General features: G+C 37.0%; 1 protein-coding gene across 1 annotated transcript in view; it reads right to left on the bottom strand.

The window, feature by feature from the left end:
• Positions 1 to 25,604, bottom strand: part of LOC143223902 (ras-specific guanine nucleotide-releasing factor 2-like) — a 117,898-nt gene that overhangs the window by 73,193 nt on the left and 19,101 nt on the right. Inside the window, exons 2-3 of the mRNA XM_076452377.1 lie at positions 18,797 to 18,903; positions 17,576 to 17,723 (exon numbers count right to left, since the gene is read on the bottom strand). Of these exons, the coding sequence (XP_076308492.1) occupies positions 17,576 to 17,723; positions 18,797 to 18,903 (255 nt within the window). The remainder of the gene's footprint in view (positions 1 to 17,575; positions 17,724 to 18,796; positions 18,904 to 25,604) is intronic.

The raw sequence follows: 25,604 nt of genomic DNA on the forward strand, positions 1-25,604 counted from the left end.
CGTTGGTAAAAGAGTAGCCTAACAGTTGGCGGTTGGTTGTGATGACTAGCTGCCTTCCCTCTAGTCTTACACTGCTAAATTACGGACGGCTATAGCTGGTCGCCCTCGTGTAGTTTTGCGACAAATTCAAACCAAACCAAATTATTTTACCTGTCATAAGAACATATCTAAAAGGTACAGTATTGAAAAAAAGGCCATTTTCCTACTTCACAGACGCTTCAAAAGGGTTTGTCTAGCAATGTGAATGAATCATCACAAGCTGTAGTGATTGGATTTCTTTAACGCCACAGCAGGGGAAAAAGACATTTGAGGGCACGAGACAAATATTTAGTGTACGGCAAGTTCTGTTCACAGTATTACACATCACAAATAACATTTAGAAGGAAGTGTATCGCTAAGCCTAATAGTGGTTACTGCTGTGTAACTGACAGGTTTTAGGTACGAGGAAACCTTCTTTAATTCTTCTAAGTAGTGTAAGGAATTATCATAGAATATTGTAACATCTTCAGTATTGTAAGGATTAGAATTACTGTTATTATTAATCGTAAAATTATTTTATTTTTCTCCTTTCGTGTACTTCTCTCTTCATCAACATTAACTTATTTAAAACTTGATCTTTTATTAAAATGTATTTTTCAAATGACAAATGTCATTTTTAGGACAAATGTAATTTGTCCATTCCTTCTTTATTAGTACATTAAAATACACAGAATACAACCAAATACTGTTTCTTTTCTTCATTATAAACTACAGAATATACAACAATACTGTTGTTCTCAAGCTAATGGTCTTTACCACAATGTATTGTTATAAGCTATGTTTTTAATTGTAGTTTGTGTTGTTGTGCCCCGGCATGGGCAGGTGGGTTAAGGCTTTCGACTCGTAATCTGAGGGTCGTAGGTTCGAATCCCCGTCGCACCACACATGCTCGCCCTTTCAGCCCTTGGAGTGTTATAAAGTTACGGTCAATCCCACTATTCGTTGGTAAAAGAGTAGCCCAAGAGTTAGCGGTGGGTGGTGATGACAAGCTGCCTTCCTTCTAGTCTTACACTGCCAAATTAGGGACGGTTAGCCCTCGTGTAGCTTTGCGCGAAATTCAAAAAACAAACAATTTGTATTGTTGTTTGACCAATGGGAAGTTTGACGTCAGCGTATGACTTAAGGTATGGAAATTTATCCGTAGTTTGAAAAGTGGAAAAATGCGAATTGAGGCAAAGCCTGAAGTAGTGAGTTGTTATTTGGTTGAATATGTTAGTAATTCATTTCAATTTTTAAAATATTAAGATTATTCTCGAGAAAACAACAAGAAATACTTCGTAAGTTTTGCAAAACCAAACAAATTTGTAAGTGAAAGCCATCTAGAAAGAGCAATGGAGAGAGAATCCTTCAGTTTCTGGCTTGTAATTTGTCCATTTCTAATGATCTTACGTCATATCTTACTCTGAAGTTGAAATATTTCTGTAGTAATTGAAGATTATATTTGAGATTCGCTGCCTCCAAGTCATGATCACTGCCATGAACTGATCATGGGAAAGGGCAGATTTTTAGGTTCGATAATGCTGAGCTCAAAATTACCTTGAAATCATTCTTTATTAAAAACAGCTGTTGATTTCCTGCTGGTGTAGGCCAGGTTATTCTTCCTGTTCAATTGTTTAAGTAAAGCGAGTTGCCATTGTGAGGTAATACTTCCTTGTGAATTCCAATAGCCTCAACGTGTGGTAATTCATCTGGAATTAACTGTGATTTGAACTGTATACAAACATTCATCCACTTTTGCATTCAAATCACCTTTGATGATCTTGGTTTATTTCTTTGAATTATGGACCGTGACCATCTTTAACTCTTAAAGAACATTTCCACTGCACGTTCCTCATACTTTATCTTTGGGGAACACAGATCTACGGTGGTTGTTTGAAAAAGTATCATAGAAATCCGGATGCAGATCAGTTGGCTAGAAACTGGATTGCATTTCCTAACTTACCTGATGTTAGTTATGTTTACAAGGAACCTTACTTACATTCTCTTATGTGGTGCCCATTTCTTCTTATTAGATCCTGTTCATCTCACCTCCTTGAGACCCAACACTTTCTACTTATATCTCCATATCCACTTGGAGTTATTGGAGCTTGACTGGAGCATAGAGTGTCAATATTTCATGTTCTAACTGCCTCTAGTGACACACTCATTGTTCTCTTATTGTAATTAGTCAAAGAACGACACAGAGATTGTGGAAGCAGGCTCTATCCCATCTTCTATAAAGTTAGATGTGTTCCTGTAATTACCATAAGTTAAGCGTGTTCCTTGTAATTACCACAATTTTTCAATGAGATGACTAGTTAGACGTATTCCTTGTAATTATCACAGTATCACAGTGAGCTGACTGGTTAGATGTGTTCTTTGTAATTACTACAATATTACAGTGAACTGAGTAGTTAGACGTGTTCCTTGTAATTACCACAGTATTACAGTGAGCTGAGTAATTAGATGTGTTCCTTGTAATTACTACAGTATTACAGTGCGATGACTGGTTAGACGTGTTCTTTGTAATTACCACAATATTACAATGAGCTGACTTGTTAGATGTGTTCTTTGTAATTACTACAATACTACAGTAAACTGAGTGGTTAGACGTGTTCCTTGTAATTACCACAGTATTACAGTGAGCTGAGTAATTAGACGTGTTCCTTGTCATTACCACAGTATTACAATGAGCTGACTGGTTAGATGTGTTCTTTGTAATTACTACAATATTACAGTGAACTGAGTGGTTAGACGTGTTCCTTGTAATTACCACAGTATTACAGTGAGCTGAGTAATTAGACGTGTTCCTTGTAATTACTACAGTATTACAGTGAGATGACTGGTTAGACGTGTTCTTTATAATTACCGCAGTATTTCAATGAGCTAAGTGGTTAGCCGAATACCTTGTAAATATCAAAGTATTTCAGTGAGTTGACTGGTTAGATGTGTTCTTTGTAATTACTACAATGTTACAGTGAACTAAGTTGTTAGACGTGTTCCTTGTAATTACCACAGTATTACAATGAGCTGACTAGTAAGACGTATTCCTTGTAATTACCACAGTATTACAATGAGCTGACTAGTTAGACGTATTCCTTGTAATTACCACAGTATTACAATGAGCTGACTAGTTAGACGTATTCCTTGTAATTACCATAGTATTACAGTGAGCTGACTGGTTAGATGTGTTCCTTATTACTACCAATGTGAACTGACTAGTTAGACGTGTTCCTTATTATCACCAATGTAAACTGACTAGTTAGACGTGTTCCTTATTATTACCAAAGTGAACTGACTAGTTAGACGTGTTCCTTATTATTACCAATGTGAACTGACTAGTTAAACGTGTTCTTTATTTTTACCAATGTAAACTGACTAGTTAGACGTGTTCCTTATTATTACCAAAGTGAACTGACTAGTTAGACGTGTTCCTTATTATTACCAATGTGAACTGACTAGTGAGACGTGTTCCATATTATTACCAATGTGAACTGACTAGTGAGACGTGTTCCTTATTATTACCAATGTGAACTGACTAGTTAAACGTGTTCCTTATTATTACCAATGTGAACTGACTAGTGAGACGTGTTCCTTATTATTACCAATGTGAACTGACTAGTTAAACGTGTTCCTTATTATTACCAATGCGAGCTGACTAGTGAGACGTGTTCCTTATTATTACCAATGTGAACTGACTAGTTAAACGTGTTCCTTATTATTACCAATGTGAACTGACTAGTGAGACGTGTTCCTTACTATTACCAATGTGAGCTGACTAGTGAGACGTGTTCCTTATTATTACCAATGTGAACTGACTAGTTAAACGTGTTCCTTATTATTACCAATGCGAGCTGACTAGTGAGACGTGTTCCTTATTATTACCAATGTGAACTGACTAGTTAAACGTGTTCCTTATTATTACCAATGTGAACTGACTAGTGAGACGTGTTCCTTACTATTACCAATGTGAGCTGACTAGTGAGACGTGTTCCTTATTATTACCAATGTGAACTGACTAGTTAAACGTGTTCCTTATTATTACCAATGCGAGCTGACTAGTGAGACGTGTTCCTTATTATTACCAATGTGAACTGACTAGTTAAACGTGTTCCTTATTATTACCAATGTGAACTGACTAGTGAGACGTGTTCCTTACTATTACCAATGTGAGCTGACTAGTGAGACGTGTTCCTTATTATTACCAATGTGAACTGACTAGTTAAACGTGTTCTTTATTTTTACCAATGTAAACTGACTAGTTAGACGTGTTCCTTATTATTACCAAAGTGAACTGACTAGTGAGACGTGTTCCTTATTATTACCAAAGTGAACTAGTGAGACGTGTTCCTAGTGAGATTATTACCAATGTGAGCTGACTAGTGAGACGTGTTCCTTATTATTACCAATGTGAACTGACTAGTTAAACGTGTTCCTTATTATTACCAATGTGAGCTGACTAGTGAGACGTGTTCCTTATTATTACCAATGTGAACTGACTAGTTAAACGTGTTCTTTATTTTTACCAATGTAAACTGACTAGTTAGACGTGTTCCTTATTATTACCAAAGTGAACTGACTAGTGAGACGTGTTCCTTATTATTACCAAAGTGAACTGACTAGTGAGACGTGTTCCATATTATTACCAATGTGAGCTGACTAGTGAGACGTGTTCCTTATTATTACCAATGTGAACTGACTAGTTAAACGTGTTCTTTATATTTACCAATGTAAACTGACTAGTTAGACGTGTTCCTTATTATTACCAAAGTGAACTGACTAGTGAGACGTGTTCCTTATTATTACCAATGTGAACTGACAAATGAGACGCGTCGTCTCGAGGGTGAAATCAGTTAAATACCTTTTGTATGAATTCCCTCCATCACTAATATCAGAAACCTCATTCATGTGTGTACCTGTCCAGTGACTACCTGTCAAGTGACTACCTGTCAAGTAACTACCTGTCCAGTGTGTACCTGTCCAGTGACTACCTGTCCAGTGTCTACCTGTCCAGTGACTAGCTGTCCAGTGACTACCTGTCCAATGTGTACCTTCCAGTGTCTACCTGTCCAGCGTGTACCTGTCCAGTGTGTACCTGTCCAGTGACTACCTGTCAAGTGACTACCTATCCAGTGACTACCTGTCAAGTGACTACCTATCCAGTGTCTATCTGTCCAGTGTGTGCCTGTTTAGTGCGTACTTGTCCAGTGTCTACCTGTTCAGTGACTACCTGTCCAGTGTGTACCTGTCCAGTGTGTACCCGCCCAGTGACTACCTGTCCAGTGACTACCAGTCCAGTGTCTACCAGTCCAGTGTCTACCTGTCCAGCGTGTACCTGTCCAGTGACTCCGCTACTTTCTATAGCTGGTCCAGTTAATTAATTGCCACAAAGCGTTCAACAGGTAGTGTGGTTTATTGCCATTATGGTAGTAGAAATATCCTGATGCGACGCTCCCTAATGGACATTCGCTGCTAGAAATCGGGTTTCGATACCCGTGGTGAGCAGAAGACAGATAGCCCATTGTGTAGTGTTGTAATTAACCTCAACAACAACAAACAAACCAGGTGAAGTAATTCCTTACTATAATATAAATAATAATCAACAGGACCATTGTATTCCATCCACTACAAGTATCATTCATCTTGTTTCTTGAATCTTACATTGCAGATGTCAGTCTACAGGTGTATAAAATAATGTTTATCTGTTGTCGGGTAATTAAGTTCATTTTGTCGCAAAGGGCTTTTGTTCAGCCACAGATTTCGTGGACAATGAGTCTAGAGAACCTGAAACACAGTCACATTTTAAAGTTCACTTCTCAGTACAATTGGAAAAATTAGAATAAAGACAAATGTATTAGTTCAGAATGATTTTTATTACATCACAGTCAGTAGCTCATTAAAGTAATTTTTGAAACCGAAAAGAAATTGAATTATGATTTTGACATAACTCATACCTAGTGAAATAACCCTACACTATAAGTTGTAGCTTTAATTATAACATTCGGTATGAAAGATGAAGTACATTTTTAAATACGTTTGTATATGTTAGTGACAGATATCTACAGATGAGAGATCCTTGAGACCAGGAGTAACAAGTTTAGTATCTATATGTGCTTCATTGACAGTAGAATGCTGAGGAATACGTCAGTGCCACTTCTGAAGTACAAATATGAGTATTTTTAGTAAGTTAAGGAAAGATTTAAACCCTCGGTTTATTTGTTTGCACTGAACTATAAAGCTCCATAACAAGCTACCGGTGATCTGCCCACTACGGGTATCAAAACCCGGTTTCTAGCTTTGTAACTACGCGTACATATACCGCTGTGCCTCTGGAGGGGGTTAAAGCGTAGGTTAAACAAATTGCAAATTGTTGGTTGGTTGATTTGGTGTTTTATGGCACAAAGCAGCTTGGCTGTCTGCACTACAGGTATAGAAGATTTAGTGTTTTATGGCACAAAGCAACGGTATCCAGAGAAACTGGATAGCAGTAGATGTTAAAGAGAGGTGGGCCAGTCGGTTTTGAATATCGGCGAGAACAGGTTGTGAACAAACGTGAAGTGATTCCAGGGCCAGTAGAAAACTAAGCGAGTCAGTATAAATAGTGCAGTTTGAGTATTGCTTAGCTTTTATGTGATGCAGGGCAAGAGAAATAGCATACAGTTCAGCAGTGAACACAGAAGCAATAGAGGGGATTCTGCATACAAACACTGAACCACAACAAACCACGGCAGATGTTTGTATCTTTATTTAGTATTTGGGTGTTTTCTATGGTTATGTTGTGTTTATTTGACTTGCAGTGTTCGAAAACGTGTGAAGGTGACTTTTTATGTTCTTTGAATCTGGTTTCCATTTTTCTACTTGTTTCTCCAATATAGAAGTCGTTGCAGTTATCACATTGTATTTTATAAATAATGTTGGTGTGGTGTTTGTCAGTGTAGTTTTTACATAGTATAGACCTTAGTTTTGTGCCGGGTTTTTGAATAAATTTGGTCTTAACTGGAATGTCATATTTTGTTACTAATTTTTGCCAAATGTTGGTTATTTGTTTGCTGATGTCAGGAATATATGGTATACAGCAGTATATGGTTTCGTGGTTTTTTTATTCGTGAGCTGTATTTACTTTAGTTGGTTGATTTTGCTTTCTGTCTGGGTGTGTGCGTATAATGTTTTCTACGGTTTGTGGAGAAACTTATTGATGTTGATGAAGTATTGTTTTATTTTGTCTAATTCATCGTTAATTTTATCTGGTGAGCATAGTTTTATGGCTGTGTTTATTTGGTTTCTTAGCATGTTGAGTTTTTGTTTTGTTTCATGTGCTGAGTCCCAAGGAATGTATAGTCCAGTATGGGTGATTTTTCGGTGGATTTCTATTTTCAATTGTGTGTCAGTTCTTGTAATTTTGTGGTTAAGAAATGATATTTGATTGCTTTCTTCCTGTTCACATGTGAAGTTAATGTTGGGATGTATAGAGTTAATGTGATTGAAAAAATTAAGTATGTGTTCTGTAGATTTGAATCCACAACCGTGTCATCTACATATCTGTACCAGTATAGTGGTGGATGTAATGCTGTGTTAATTGCTTGTGTTTCAACTTGTGTCATAAAAATATTGGCTAGAACTGGTGATACTGGGTTGCCCATGCTTAGGCCATTTGTTTGTATATAGTTTTGGTTGTTGAACATGAAGTTTGTCTTTATCGTGGTGAATTCTATGAGGGTTGCTAACTGGTTACTGGGAATTTCTATAGTTGGGTTAGGGTCTCGGATATAGAGTTCTAAGGCTATCTTGCAGGCTTCAGTGGTTGGAACTTCTGTAAAGAGGGATATAACATCGAAACTGGCCATTAAGGCTTTATGATTAAGTTGATTTAGATTAGACTTGAAATTAAAAGAGTCTTTGATGAATGAGCTGGCTGATGTTACATATTTGGAGAATGCCCATGCTATGTATTTACCAAGATTGTAATTAAACGATTCATATGTGGACATTATTGGTCGTAATGGACAATCTGGTTTATGAGGTTTGGGGATGCCGTATATTTGCGGTGTGCGTGAGTCGGTTTTACGTAGGTAGGAATAAAGTGTTTGTGAAATTGTGTTGGCTTTTTTTCATTTGTAGTAGTAATTTGTTCAGTTGTGTCTCGTGTGTCTTTGTTGGATTTGTGTGTATTGGTTTAAATTTGTTCGTGTCTGATAGGATGTTATTCATTTTTTGGATGTATTCATTCGTGTTCATTATGACTATAGCGTTACCTTTATCTGCTTTTAGAATTTTTATGTTTTTGTCTTGTTTTAGGTTTTTAATGGAATTAATGTCTCTTTTGTAAGGTTGTTTTTTAGTTTTTCTGTTTTGTGAAATTATGTTGATGGTTTTGTGAGAAAATTCTTTGAAAAAATCGTTTAAGATGTTGTTTTTTAGGTGTTTCTGGAAAATATAAACTTGTAATTTTACCTGGGAAGTTTGGCTGTTGGATGTCAATAAAATTATCTAAGTTGTCTTCTTTCTGTTGATTGCTTTTGGTTGTTTCCTTGTTTTTCTTCTCTGTAGAAAGTATCACAAGTCTCCTGGCTAGGTCTTCTAAACATGTTTTGATTTCTATGGTTGGAATGTACCTTGGTGCTATTGCGAAGTTGAGTCCTTTGTTAAGTAGTTGTTTCTCGCCTGTGTTTAATTGACGGTCGGATCTGTTAATTATGAGGTAAGTCAACGGTTTGTCGTTTTGGTGTCTTTTCTGTTGTTTGCATCTTAGTTTTCTAGTTTTTTGTTGTGGCAGATCTTTTTGTCTCTGTCGTTCTTAGTATTGATTTGGTTTATGTTTCGTTGTATTTACAGAGATTTACGGACTTATACAACGAAACATAAACCAAATCAATACTAAGAACGACAGAGACAAAAAGATCTGCCACAACAAAAAAACTAGAAAAACTAAAATGCAAACAACAGAAAAGACATAAACATGACAAACCGTTGACTAACCTCATAATTAACAGATCCAACCGTCAATTAAACACAGACGAGATACATCTACTTAACAAAGGACTCAACTTCGCAATAGCACCAAGGTACATTCCAACCATAGAAATCAAAACATGTTTAGAAGACCTAGCCAGGAGACTTGTGATACTTTCTACAGAGAAGAAAAACAAGGAAACAACCAAAAGCAATCAACAGAAAGAAGACAACTTAGATAATTTTATTGACATCCAACAGCCAACTTCCCAGGTAAAATTACAAGTTTATATTTTCCAGAAACACCTAAAACAACATCTTAAACGATTTTTTCAAAGAATTTTTTCACAAAACCATCAACATAATTTCACAAAACAGAAAACTAAAAAACAACCTTACAAAAAGAGACATTAATTCCATTAAAAACCTAAAACAAGACAAAAACATAAAAATTCTAAAAGCAGATAAAGGTAACGCTATAGTCATAATGAACACGAATGAATACATCCAAAAAATGAATAACATCCTATCAGACACGAACAAATTTAAACCAATACACACAAATCCAACAAAGACACACGAGACACAACTGAACAAATTACTACTACAAATGAAAAAAGCCAACACAATTTCACAAACACTTTATTCCTACCTACGTAAAACCGACTCACGCACACCGCAAATATACGGCATCCCCAAACCTCATAAACCAGATTGTCCATTACGACCAATAATGTCCACATATGAATCGTTTAATTACAATCTTGGTAAATACATAGCATGGGCATTCTCCAAATATGTAACATCAGCCAGCTCATTCATCAAAGACTCTTTTAATTTCAAGTCTAATCTAAATCAACTTAATCATAAAGCCTTAATGGCCAGTTTCGATGTTATATCCCTCTTTACAGAAGTTCCAACCACTGAAGCCTGCAAGATAGCCTTAGAACTCTATATCCGAGACCCTAACCCAACTATAGAAATTCCCAGTAACCAGTTAGCAACCCTCATAGAATTCACCACGATAAAGACAAACTTCATGTTCAACAACCAAAACTATATACAAACAAATGGCCTAAGCATGGGCAACCCAGTATCACCAGTTCTAGCCAATATTTTTATGACACAAGTTGAAACACAAGCAATTAACACAGCATTACATCCACCACTATACTGGTACAGATATGTAGATGACACGGTTGTGGATTCAAATCTACAGAACACATACTTAATTTTTTCAATCACATTAACTCTATACATCCCAACATTAACTTCACATGTGAACAGGAAGAAAGCCATCAAATATCATTTCTTAACCTCAAAATTACAAGAACCGACACACAATTTGAAACAGAAATCTACCAAAAAATCACCCATACTGGACTATACATTCCTTGGGACTCAGCACATGAAACAAAACAAAAACTCAACATACTAAGAAACCAAATAAACACAGCCATAAAACTATGCTCACCAGATAAAATTAACGATGAATTAGACAAAATAAAACAATACTTCATCAACATCAATAAGTTTCCTCCACAAACCGTAGAAAACATTATACGCACACACCCAGACAGAAAGCAAAATCAACCAACTAAAGTAAATACAGCTCACGAATAAAAAAACCACGAAACCATATACTGCTGTATACCATATATTCCTGACATCAGCAAACAAATAACCAACATTTGGCAAAAATTAGTAACAAAATATGACATTCCAGTTAAGACCAAATTTATTCAAAAACCCGGCACAAAACTAAGGTCTATACTATGTAAAAACTACACTGACAAACACCACACCAACATTATTTATAAAATACAATGTGATAACTGCAACGACTTCTATATTGGAGAAACAAGTAGAAAAATGGAAACCAGATTCAAAGAACATAAAAAGTCACCTTCACACGTTTTTGAACACTGCAAGTCAAATAAACACAACATAACCATAGAAAACACTCAAATAATAAATAAAGAAACAAACATAAACAAACGCAAAATTAAAGAAGCCTTACTTATACAACAACTTAAACCCAAAATAAACCACGGCAGAACCCACAGAATCATCTAATTTCGAACCATCTGTATAAATAGGAACTGAAGGATGGTTCGAAAGATGTTCAGCAAATAACAGACAATATTTTATATCGGGAGTGTCTACTTTTCTCAGATGACTTAAAGATAGGTCACAACTGGGGACTCTAAGAAGCCGAGTTTCCATCTAATAAGAGCACGATATATCTTCAGTATGGAACGTCGATCCCCGAGAGGTGGAAGAGAGGACACAGAGGATGTTCAGTGCTCTTGTACATTTGACCCGTGGCTGTTTGATGTGTGGTATAAAGGTCAGCTTACGGTCAAAGATAAGCCCCAAGAACTTAGTCTCAGAAACCACAGGCAGCACAAATTCACCGACACGGAGTTCAGGATCAGGGTGAATACCCCGTTAGGGGCAAAAGTGCATGCAAACGTTTTTAGAGAGAGAGAGAAGGTAAAGCCGTTTGCTATGGTCCACTTTAGTAAACAATTGTGGACAGTCTGTAGCTGCCGCTCAATATACCTCAGGTTCGACGACTGACATGAGATGTGAAAGTCGTCGACATAGAGCCCATTTGCAACAGTGAGAGGGAGTTCAGTGATGGCATTAATTTTTATATTGAAAAGTGTGACACTCAGAACACAGTCCTGAGGGACCCCAAGTTCCTGCAGAAAAAAACGGGAAAGTGTTGGACCCACATGAACTTGGAATCTCTTGTCCATCAAAATTTTTAATAAAAATGGCCAAATGGCCACGTAACCCATTTTTATGGAGATCTCGCAAAATTCCATACCTCCATATTGTATCATAAGCCTTCTCAATGTCAAAGAATATTGATACAAGATGTTGTCGTTTGAGAAAGGCTTCTCTAATTGACGTTTCAAGTCAAATCAGGTGGTTCATGGTGGAGCGCTGTCGTCGGAACCCACACTGGGTGGGCGAGAGGAGGTTGTTTGATTCTCGAACCAAACAAGACGAACATTAACCATCCTCTCTAAGGTCTTACAGAGACAGCTCGTCAAAGTAATTGGAGAGTAGTCTTGGGATCCTTCCCAGGCTTGAAGAAAGGTAGGACAATAGCCTGGCGCCAGGCATCAGGAAAATCATTCTTCTGCAATATCTGGTTAAAAACAACCAGAAGAATAGCAAGAAAAGCAGGAGATAGATGGCGCAGCATCTCAAAGTGTATATCATCAGGTCCAACCGATGTACTGCCAGACCGATAAAGGGCCAGTTTGAGTTCCACCAGTGTAAAGGAACAATTATAGTCATAGAGACAATCAGCTCGAAAGGAAAGAAGTGATCGCTCTGCCCGAGTCTTGATGGCTAAGAAGGTGGAAGAAGAGGCAGAAGTGCTAGATACCCGGCAAAAGCTTTCACATAGAATATCAACGATACTCTAGATATCAACTACTTCCTGGCCATCAGAGTGCAAGATAACAGAGTTATATTGCCCCCTGATCTTTCGAATATTGTCCCATATGACTTTGGAACTGGTGGTAGAAGATATGCTGGTTGTGAACTTAATCCAAGACTCCTTCTGGCTTTGACGTCTTACCCATCGAGCACGTGCACGGGCCTGTTGGAAAGCGATGCGGTTCGAGAGTGTGGGATATCTACGGAAAGTATCCCAGGCTCGTTTTTGAGCCTTCCGTGCCATGTGACAGGCAGGATTCCACCATGGATGAGAATATAGTGGAAAACGTGTCGAGATTTTAGGAATACATTCAGCAGCTGCTTGTATAATACAGTCAGTTACCGCTGCCACACAGTCGTCTATTGATGACTTACAGACGATGGCAGGATAAAGTTCTGCGAAAGAAGTGATAGAGGACTAGTTTGCTTGATCCAGCTTCCACGGGGGCACGCGGGTCGAGTGGCATCGACCTCGGCCAGTGTCTCTCAAGATTATAGGAAAATGACCACTGTCTCGTGGATTACTGTCAACTCTCCATGAAAAATGGGAGAATAATGAAGGGGAGCAAACCGAGAGATCAATAGCAGTAAAGGACTGACTAGGTGCATGGAAATAAGTGGAAGAACCAGTATTGAAGAGAGAAAGGTTGTGATCAGAGAACATACGCTTTACACAGCAACCAATCCTATCAATATCAGCACTTCTTCAGAGGAAATGATGTCCATTAAAGTCCCTCAGGATTAAAACGGGAGAAGGTAACTGTTCAATGACAGCATCAAGGTCTGACTGATCATATGTCTCTCCAGGCAACAGGTAGAGAGAACAAATAGTGATGGTATGACCAAAGGAAACACGGATGGCTTTGGCCTCCAAGGGTATATTGAGTAGCAAAGAAAGGGTGGGCACAGGGTGGTAAGAAGCAATCAGTGTTTTGATGTCATCTAGATTACAACGTAAACCTCGACAGTTACATTGTATCAAGGTGGCCATTTTTATTTATGTGTAAGCGAATGTTGTGGACACTCCTTCTGTTTACGACCACGTCTTTTTTCCTTACTGTCCTTATTCGAGGGAGGTCTATCGACCTCCATGGATCCTGCACTGGGTCAATTTGACAGGTCTGTTGTTGGAAGGGGATTCCAGTGACTGAGGACGCGAACGAATGATTGTTTTGCATCTTGGGGGTGGGAGAAGAAGACGTATCAGAGGAAATGCCTGTACTCGGAACCCAAAAAAGTGGATCTTGGGATTTGTTGGAATGTATGTAAGGGATAGAAATGAGTGTTGAAATTCATTCATCAACTTTTTTTTAACCATGGAGGTCAAAAGACTTTTCATTTGTTTGGAGAACGATTCTTTTGGAAGCACAGAGAGATCCGTCTGCATTTCTACTGTAGTAGTGGAAAAAAGTGCAGAAGCAAATGTCCGAGATGAAGTGGTGGACAGCAACTTTCGAACCTCAGGATAAGTAATGTTATGAATCGTTTCAAACGCTGCAGCTATTTTTCTTCCAACCATTTAGGGCAAGAACAAAAGTAGGACGGGTAAGAGCCATTGCAATTGATGCAGTGAGGGTCCGTTTCACACTCGTAAGCATCATGGTCCTTCTCATTGCAACGAGAACACGTCAAAAAACCACGACATGACGTCTTCGAGCGACCGAGTTTGTTTGTTTGTAATTTCGCACAAAGCTACTCGAGAGCTATCTTCGCTAGCCGTACCTAATTTAGCAGTGTAAGACTAGATGGAAGGCAGCTGATCATCACCACCCACCGCCAACTCTTGGGCTACTCTTTTACCAAAGAATAGTGGGATTGACTGTCTCATTAAAACGCCCCCACGGCTGAAAGGGCGAACATGTTTGGTGTGACCGGGATTCGAACCCACGACCCTCGGATTACGAATCGAACGTCTTAACACGCTTGGCTATGCCGGGCCTGCGAGCGACCGAACCTTCGACACTGGAAAATCGGAGAGGGTTTGGAATCTATGGCCGTACTGTGCAATTAAGATAACCTGCCTTGATAGTGACAGGTGGACGTGGTGACGTAAACGTTAAAATGAGAACATTAGTCAACATCATAATTCCATTTTTACAAGTGAAGATACGCCTCACTGCAGAAACTCCTTGAGTGGAGAAACCAGCGAGAATCTCTGACTCTGGGATGTTCTTCAAATACCTCTCAACAATAAGTCCTTGTGATGAATTTAAAGTAGCATGAGGGGTAACCTCAATAGGTAAACCTCCAATTGCCTTTGAATGCAAAAGGAGTTCACTGTATTGAGATGTCGATGTTTCAACCAATATGTCACCAGATTGAAGCTTCTTTACTGACTTTGGAGAGCCAGCAAGTCCCTGTAGTCCCTTCTGAATGAAAAAGGGAGACATTTGCCCTAAAAGTTTGTCTGAAAGTAAGTGCAATATAAGAAAATGAGGTACAACAGGTGTCACAGATGTTGAAGATTGCTGCTCAGAATCTTCAAGGCGTGGTCGTTTACCTATAGACTGTTTTTTTACTATTATTAAAATTATAAATTGGAGTATCCATAATAAAGAGAGGGAAATTTCAGTGCCCACTGACCCCACCCACTATGGAGCCCTACGAGGGGACGCACTACAATGTCAAACAAGGACACTACAGCAACGCCAGGGTTTCGTGAGCAATATACCCAAACATCAGCATCAGATGCAATGTCCACAACACCTTTTTAGAATATCCAACACTTGTACTTGGTTGATCCTAGCCCGAGTGGACCAGCCGATTGACCAAAGGGGGGTGACCACAAGGCCACCCGTCTACAGGAATTCAAGGCCAAAGTGGTGTGTTAGGGTTGGACCCCTCAACCACCAGGATCCTCTTCTCCCATTCACGGGTCGCCACGCATAGCAAACACGTTGATGGATGTTTCGATCCCTGAGGAGGTAAACTGAAAAAAACAGAACCTTCCGTGGGAGGTCCCCTCACCACGTGCAGGAATCCACACCGAGGGATCCAGGAAAATTGCAAATGGAACTACGTATATCATATCGAATAGCGTCGACAATGGGAGGTCATCCACTTACCACACACAAGACTTTCCAAAGTTCACAGTATGGTCATTCAGAATTATTTACCCAAAATAGTAGATCATAACTGGAAACAAGTTGCTCGTAATCTCAGTAAACGATAAATGAAATAACCGATCTTTCCACATATAAACCACTGGAATGATTTCTTTCTCAAGATGACCACAATGTCATATTACTATTACTGCCAAACCCAATGACTTCTAATATAACAATTTTTTTTGGTCAATCCTAAATCACACATTCTAACAAACTCTTCATTGAACACGTTTAAACAAACCAAAGGCACAAATACAGATGAAGAATATCAAACAAACAAAGAATAATAACCAAGAAATGTTAATAATAACAACAAAAAACAGAGTTACCGGAAACTGACTAAAACAACGTTTAAAGCATCTTAATTCAAGATATTACAAACTACTTAAGTCTTAAAGCCATTATAACCAAACATCGAGATTCAAAATCTAGAAATTTAAAAGAGATTCAGCAGAGGACATAAAAGGGTTGCTGTCATTGTGGTTATAATTCCCACTTCATTGGCCATCGTTGTCACAAGAACAGTCTTTGGTTCCGAGGTGAGTCCAGAAAGATGCTTGTGAGGCGTCTTGTTCACATCCTGTTAACAGTACTAGATATGGACCAGCTTCGTTACGATGGTTCTTTGACTTATCTAGTTCACTTTCGTGACCATAGCCTTCATTATGAGGATGACAGCGTCGCTTTGAATTGACTTCAGTTGCGATATTGGAATAAATCTACCACAGATGAAGACTTCCTTTTTCGACATTTTATCTCTTTGGGCTCTGTACTATTTGCAAAATCTCCCTGGAAGAATATTTGACTGGAAATGACTATGCAAACATAAGCTCATCAGTAAAGGTATTGCATCTTTAAATGGCTGAAACCCCACTGTAAGCCAGAAATAAAAGTTCTAAACAGATCACCTGTAGCACCGCATCATCCATATATTTCAAAACATTACTGCATTAGGAAATATAAATCCTAATATCAAAATACGAATAGCCCATTTTACATCTCGTATATTGAGTGTTCTTATGATATTGTAAGGTGACCATTACATCTAGTGTATTGAGTGTTCTTATGATATTGTAAGGTGACCATTACAATTTACGTATTGAGTGTTCTAATGATATTGTAAGGTGACCATTACATCTAGTGTATTGAGTGTTCTTATGATATTGTAAGGTGACCATTACATCTAGTGTATTGAGTGTTCTTATGATATTGTAAGGTGACCATTACATCTTACGTATTGAGTGTTCTTATGATATTGTAAGGTGACCATTACAACTCGCGTATTGGGTGTTCTAATTATGTTGTAAGGTAACCATTACCTAATGAAACCATTATTTCAATACAACCTTCTTACCCCATTCTCTAATGAAACTCTCACTTCAACACAACGTTTTTACCCCATTCTCTAATGAAACTCTTACTTCAACACAACGTTCTTACCCCATTCTTTAATGAAACTCTTACTCCAACACAACGTTCTTATCCCATTGTTTAATGAAACTCTTACTTCAACACAACGTTCTTACCCCATTCTCTAATGAAACTCTTACTTCAATACAACGTTCTTACCCCATTGTTTAATGAAACTCTTACTCCAACACAACGTTCTTACCCCATTGTTTAATGAAACTCTTACTTCAACACAACGTTCTTATCCCATTCTGTAATGAAACTCTTACTTCAATACAACGTTCTTACCCCATTCTCTAATGAAACTCTTATTTCAATACAACGTTCTTACCCCATTCTCTAATGAAACTCTTACTTCAACACAACGTTCTTACCCCATTCTCTAATGAAACTCTTATTTCAATACAACGTTCTTACCCCATTCTCTAATGAAACTCTTACTTCAATACGACGTTCTTACCCCATTCTCTAATGAAACTCTTACTTCAATACAACGTTCTTATCCCATTCTGTAATGACACTGTTACTTCAACACAACGTTCTTACCCCATTCTGTAATGACACTGTTACTTCAATACAACGTTCTTACCCCATTTTCTAATGAAACTCTTACTTCAATACAACGTTCTTACCTCAGCTCTTAGTTTCTTGATTTCCAACGTCAGCTCTTCACACTGCTGGGTATACTGCCATTTACATGTCTTTTCGTTCTCTACAATCTGGACTAAGCGCAAATGCTTTTGTTCTAATTCCTCTTTCTTTGAGATAATTTTACTGAAACTAAGAACGAAATGATTTGAAAGAACATTTTTAATTATTGCAAAACTCAATAAACTCGAATGTATTCTCTAACTAGACCAGTTCAAAAACAGAAGCCACAAAAAACACACAAGTTTTAAAAATTATAAAATCGTGACGTATTGATCCTTCAATTTGGTGAATTCCCAACGTTTTAGTTTAATTCTTGTTGTTGTTTTTTTTTTTTCTACACTTGAGAAACAAATATTTTCTGTTAACATTTTTGACAGTATGTAGCTTTGTACTTAATTTACAACAACAAGCCTCTATCACGTTACTGATGTATTGATACGCTAAGCCTAATCTTTAGGATGTTATGCATGAAACTCAAGTTGCTAGGCAACGTAACATGAAACTGACTTTTTTTTCAGATTCTTTCACGTGTAAGACGTGACTTTCAACAATATACACAGATACGTTTAAAGAATGTTCAAACTATTGTAAATTTGAAGTAGCATTTTTTTCTCTTTCAAACTTTTATCATAATTACCTCCCCCAGCCCCTCTGTTTTATTAATTTGTAATTTATATAATGCAGAACTCATTACACAGGATTAAAAATTTCTTTAAATTCAAAGTCAATTTAATGATCAAGTTTTCTCATCCAATCACTAAGACAAGACGACACCTGTAGGTGAAGTTTGAAAACATAATGCTTTGTCTATAACGCATTCATTAAACTCATTAACATCATGAAAAAAATCACCGCATATCAACATTTTAATCTTTTAGAGTTAAAGTAAAAAAAACACAACAACACTGAGACTAGTTTTACAATAACCAAAGTTGTTTACTTAAAAAAATATAATATTTTAACGTGACACAGAGATTACATAAACAGTAAGCGGAAGGGTGGGTGTGTTTTCTTATAACAAATTCACATTAACCTATCTGCTAAGTCCACCGAGGAGAATCGAACCCCTGATTTTAGCGTTGTAAATCCGTAGACTTGCCACTCCACCAGCGGGGAACTTAAAAACAATTGGTGTTTGTTTTCTTAGTAAGCGGAAGGATACAAAGAAACGGTTACACGACGACAGGAATTTGTAATATTACCTAGCATTCTCAATCGACTGAATCCAAGCAAGACATTCCGACTCTGTTCCTGCTTTCAGTTCGTATTGTCTCGAACCTTCTTTACGGTAGCTGATTAGGAAGCAATGCTAGAAATAGAACAACAACAAAAGATAAAACAGGTTATTTAACAACAGCAACTCCTGAAACGAAGTCTTTTAGTTTAACAACACATTATTTTGCGACGGGATAAGATTGGTGTGGCCTAGTGGTGAGCGTGCTTGGACTGTGAGTTTGGGATCTCCACGAAATGGGACTTACTGCCAAAAATAACGTGCCCCGAACTTTAGGGGTCGTGGATGCATTTTAGAGAGTAAAGGTCAAATCCTACCGTTCGATTAAACAGAAATAGCCCAAGATTTGGCGAAAATATCTGTCGACAAGTTGTCTTCGGGCGAGTGTATTAGTTCAGAATTTGAACAGATATATACAGAGAGCCATTTTCTAGCTTTACACGAAATTCGAAAACCAAATAAACGGGAATTATTGGCTTACTAACTGGCTCCTCATGGTCCAAACATGGACGAAATCTCGATTCAGAACCCGAAGACTGTCAGAGATAGTTGTCTGAAGGTGACACGTGCAAGAAGATAGAAAAGTCAAATATACACACATTATACTCATAATTTGGTTTAGAAACCTGTTGGTCTTACATCTTTGCTTACGTAGAAAGGCTAGTTAATGTTTTAACTCTGATAGCAGTTTGAAATTTGTCTAATACAAGTGTTACAGTATCAGAGCTGAAAATAATGGTGATGCCATTACATCAGTACATTACAGAAACAGATTATTAAATACAGTAGCATAAGAGAGTAATTATAAGTGAACCCTATACAGTAAACAAGTTTAATATCAGAGAATATATTGAAATTTCATGTTGTAAACGAAAATTAAATGATCGTTTGTTAAATACCGATGAAGGGTTGACCGGTAATAGGTGTTGAATTTTGAAGGGATATATTAACTCCATATGCGCAGTATTCGTGTCACCCCCGTGAATTACAGTGACTACGACCTTTCGTATATATTAATAAAAACCCATCTATCACTCCCAATCATAACTGTAGAAGCTACCAAAACACGTAGAGCCATTTTTAATTTTTTAAAATATATTATTGTGTGATGTAAACTTTGTTTTGCCCATAATTTTAAGTGAAGTCTGTTATATAATTTGCCATATTTATATACTTTGGCTGATATTCTATCGAATAATAGAATTAATAAGAACCAGCATTCTATCATAATATTAGGCTTAATAAGGGTCGAGTATTCTATTATAATATTAGGCTTAATAAAGGACGAGTATTTCATCGTAATATTACGTTTAATAAGAGATGAATATTCTATTATAATATTTGACTTAATAAAAGACACGAATTCTATCATAATTTTACTCTTAATAAAGAATGAGTATTTTATCATAATATTAGGCTTAATAAGGAATGAGTATCCTATACTAATATTAGGCTTAATGAGAGACAAGTACCAGTAAACTTCTCGAGGTTTCAGCAACAAACGGATCATTAAGTCACAAAACATAATTTGTTTTGTTTTTATTTTACTGGTTTTGAAAATCTACTTTAGTTACTTTCAAAATTGTTTAAAAAATACTTTAAAATAACGTGTACAAGATGTGTAGTAAATTTATTTAAAAGCGGGAAAACTTAAAAATTAGGTCGGATATAAAATAGGCATGAACAAAATAAGCATACAAATAGTTACAAGTACATATACTCTAAAGAGTTGTTCAACTTGGCCCGGCATGACCAAGCGTGTTAAGGCGTGCGACTCGTAATCTGAGGGTCGCGGGTTCGCATCTCGATCGCGCCAAACATGCTCGCCCTTTTAGCTGTGGTGCGTTATAATGTGACGGTCACTCCCACTATTCGTTGGTAAAAGAGTAGCCCAAGAGTTGGCGGTGGGTGGTGATGACTAACAGCCTTCCCTCTAGTCTTACACTGCTAAATTAGGGACGGCTAGCACAGACAGCCCTCGAGTAGCTTTGTGAGAAATTAAAAAAAAACAAAAAACAAAACTTGTTCAACTTACAAAACGTATCTGGCATATTGATTTACAATAATAATAGTTTTGGTTGCTGTATTTATTATTAAGCACATAACAAGTCATGTATGTAATACTACTGCTGTTATGAAAATTCGATATTTCGCGTTTTAAGCCCTCATACTTGCTAACTTGATAAACTAACTGTTAGGGTGCTCAAAGTCTTTACATGAAATATCACAATAATGTCTAAGTTAGCGGCTGTAAATAATATACATGTGTGTGTGTGTGTGTGTGTTTTTATAGCAAAGCCACATCAGGCTATCTGCTGAGTCCACCGAGAGGAATCGAACCCCTGATTTTAGGGTTGTAAATCCGTAGACATACCGCTGTACTAGCGGGGGGCGCAATATAATATAACACACAAAATGACGTCACGAGTAATTACATCACGTGCTTTTAATGGGCATTTCTGATTGGTATAAATACAACTTGAGGTATCAGCAAGAAATAAAGAGTTTTATTAACTAGTTATTTTGTACAGATGACTTGTCTGTTAAATAATTTAAAGGAATAAGTCATTAACATCAGGTAGAAATTCACTGTGGTGATGAAACATCTAAAAACACCATACATACTATATACAATCAGTGAGTGTAAGAAGTGTAACTGTGACAGCCATATGTCTGCGGACTGACACCGCTAGAAACCGGGTTTCAATATACCCTGGTGGGCAGAGCACAGATAGCTTTGTAGTTAATTTCAAACAAACAAGCGAAATAGGGAAAGGTATTGCTAAACAAATAGTAAAATAAAAAGCTAAGTATGGCTGGTTATTGAACTTCATGACAGAACCAAACAAGATAGGTATGGAAGTGGACATATCACTTGTTCAGATCACATAACAGATTTAGCTGTCATAAGTTCACCGGAAGATTGACATGTTTATATTACTGGCTTGTCCACTTTGTTTATCGACAGCTTGGTGTTTGAATAGAATCTCAGCCTTCATCAGTGTATCCTTCCTTTATTTAACTATATAATACTATTTTACCATAGAGTAACAGTTTATGATTGGAAATTCTGGTTGTATTTGTTTTGACAGTGAAGGCCCCGGCACGGCCAGGTGGGTTAAGGCGTTCGACTCGTAATATGAGAGTCGTGGATTCGAATCCTGGTCGCACCAAACATGTTCGACCTTTCAGCCGTGGGGGTGTTATAATGTGACGGTCAATCCCACCACTCGTTGGTAAAAAGAGTAGCCCAAGAGTTGGCGGTGGGTGGTGATAACTAGCTGCCTTCCTTCTAATTTTACACTGCTAAATTAGGGACGGCTAGCACAGATAGCCCTCGAGTAGCTTGGTGCGAAATTAAAAAAAAAAAAAAATTGACAGTGAGAAAGCCAGTAATATAGGGATTTTATTTTCCATGTAAAGTCGATGCGGCTTCGTCTGCTATGTCATCATTAGTCAGAAAAAGTTATATGTCATCTTCCATCCCTACCTTGTTTGGTTTATTTTTCTTAGTTCGACAGCTAGGCCTACATAGTTTTATTACTTAATGGTAATTTTTTCCCAATACATTTTGTTTACCTTTTTTACAAGATGGCGCTCGTGGGTTGCTGGGTTATAGAGTTTATTTTAAAGCTTTATATATTTTGTATATAATAATAAAATAGGTAGTCTAAGATTGTGAAGACTGTTTTGCTCCATTAAATGATGATAAAATTATAGTTAGTACTACAACTAGGTGGCGTTGGATCTGTTGAAGATTGTTTGTTTGTTTTTAACTTCGCGCAAAGCTACAGGAGGGCTATTTGCGCTAGCCATTCCTAATTTAGCGGTGTAAAACCAGTCATCACCATCCACCGACAATTCTTGGGCTACACTTTTACCAACGAATAGTAAGATTGACTGTACATTATAATGCCCTCACGGCTAAAAGGGCGAGCATGTTTGATGTGACGGGAATTCGAGCCCGCGACTCCTAACCTCCTGGCCATGCCGGGCGTCTTTTGAAGAAAAATGCCCCCCCCCCAGTGGCTCAGCGGTATGTCTGCGGACTTACAACGCTAAACTCCGGGTTTCGATACCCGTGGTGGGCAGAGCACAGATAGCCCATTGTGTAGCTTTGTGCTTAATTCAAAACAACTAAGGTTTGAAGAAAAATGGCCCCCCAGTGGCTCAGCGGTATGTCTGCGGACTTACAACGCTAAACTCCGGGTTTCGATACCCGTGGTGGGCAGAGCACAGATAGCCCATTGTGTAGCTTTGTGCTTAATTCAAAACAACTAAGGTTTGAAGAAAAATGATGCACGAAACAAAGAAATCTTCGTTTTGGCTTTTTGTCGGTTTTCGATTTTTGGACACTGGATAGCTGAAAAGCTGTATATAAACCGGAGACAAAACACCGATGTGACGCAGCTGCTTATATCCAGCTTCTGATGACCTACAGAGAAATAAATACAGATAAATTTTGTATTGCTTTAATACAGATGTCCGTGATATTTGAACACATGGAGTATTGGCACACTCTTCGATAATACGGTTGTTATTAACGAAATAACTTTTTACGTTTTTATTTTTCTTGTATTTTATTTATGCCATTGTTACTTTTTCAAAAGACAAAACATTTTCAAACGTATTATATGTTTTTTTTAAAGAATTGGCCATAGTTGTTTCCACCCACAATTACCATTTAAGAGCCGATTTTTGTTATTGTTATAAAATATTTAAATACAAATTTTAGTTTTGATGTGTGTCACTTTCACCTCAGGCGAGTCAATATTACTTCTCTGGTCTTTTGTCGTGAGCTTAATTGGATATTAAATTTTCATTCATTTTAACTGACCAATCATTAAAGTTTCTTTCAAACATATAATTGATTCTGTTGTTAAAGTACTCCTCAGTATGAAACTGCTTACGTCAGTGATTTTAACACACGAAAAAAAGAATGAACCCGAAACATTTTAAACATTATAAAAAACAAATTCTGTCAGGAAATAAAAACTAAAGAGATTTAATATATATATATATCATATTATTATATTAGGCTTAATAAGGGACAGGAATTATATCATAATATTAGGCTTAAAAAGGGACAGGAATTCTATCATAATATTAGGCTTAAAATAGAATGAGTATTTTATCATAATATTAGGCTTAAAATAGAATGAGTATTTTATCATAATATTAGGCTTAAAATAGAATGAGTATTTTATCATAATATAAGGCGTAATGAGAAATCGTTATTCTATAATAATGTTAGACTTAATGACAGACAAATACCAGTAGAAAACAAATTCTGTCAGGAAATAAAAAACTAAAGAGATTTAAAATATATATGTATCATATTATCATATTAGGCTTAATAAGGGACAGGAATTCTATCATAATATTAGGCTTAAAAAGAATGACTATTTTATCATAATATTAGGCTTAAAAACGAATGAGTATTCTATAATAATATTAGGCTTAAAAACAAATGAGTATTCTATAATAATATTAGGCTTAATGAGAGACAAGTACCAGAAGAAAAAAGGTTCTGTCAGAAAATAACAAGTAAAGAGGTTTTAAAATATATATATATCATATGAACTTACTATTTTAAAACAATATACAATTTATGCACTTCATAGATTATAAATATCTGTACTTGAAGTAATTTATGTGTGATTAGCAGTTTGCTATTAATTCGTACGAGTAAATGAAGAAGCTCTTTGTAGTAAACAGCTATTATCAAACAGAACCTAAAGATCTACATTTGTCTTACACTAACCTGAATGTTAACAGCTAGATCAGTCTTATACTAACCTGAATGTTAACAGCTAGATCAGTCTTATACTAACCTGAATGTTAACAGCTAGATCAGTCTTACACTAACCTGAATGTTAACAGCTAGATCAGTCTTACACTAACCTGAATGTTAACAGCTACATCTGTCTTATACTAACCTGAATGTTAACAGCTAGATCAGTCTTACACTAACCTGAATGTTAACAGCTAGATCAGTCTTATACTAACCTGAATGTTAACAGCTAGATCAGTCTTATACTAACCTCAATGTTAACAGCTAGATCAGTCTTACACTAACCTGAATATTAACAGCTAGATCAGTCTTATACAAACCTGAATGTTAACAGCTAGATCAGTCTTACACTAACCTGAATATTTACAGCTAGATCAGTCTTATACTAACCTGAATGTTAACAGCTAGATCAGTCTTACATCAACTTGAATCTTAACAGCTAGATCAGTCTTACACTAACCTGAACGTTAACAGCTACATCTGTCTTATACTAACATGAATGTTAACAGCTAGATCAGTCTTACATCAACTTGAATCTTAAGAGCTAGATCAGTCTTACACAAACCTAAATGATAGCTGCCACATCTGTCTTATATCACTCTTAACGTTAGCAACTCATTACTAACTAAGTCAGTAACAACCACATCATTGTGAATCAACAACTAGACCAATAACAACAACATTAGTGTTAAGGTAGCACATCAACAACTAGACCAATAACATCAACATCAGTGTTAAGGGTGCACATCAACAACTAGACCGATATCAACAACATCAGTGTTAAGGTAGCACATCAACAACTAGACCAATAACAACAACATCAGTATGAAGCTAGGACATCAACAACTGGACATCAACAACTGGACCACATAACAACAACAATGACAACAACATCAGTTGAAACTAGACATAGACCATAATCAACAACTGGACCAATAACAACAGCATCAGTATGAAGCTAGGACATCAACAACTGGACCAA

This window comes from Tachypleus tridentatus, chromosome 8, assembly GCF_004210375.1.
Source record: "Tachypleus tridentatus isolate NWPU-2018 chromosome 8, ASM421037v1, whole genome shotgun sequence".
NCBI lineage: Eukaryota > Metazoa > Arthropoda > Merostomata > Xiphosura > Limulidae > Tachypleus > Tachypleus tridentatus.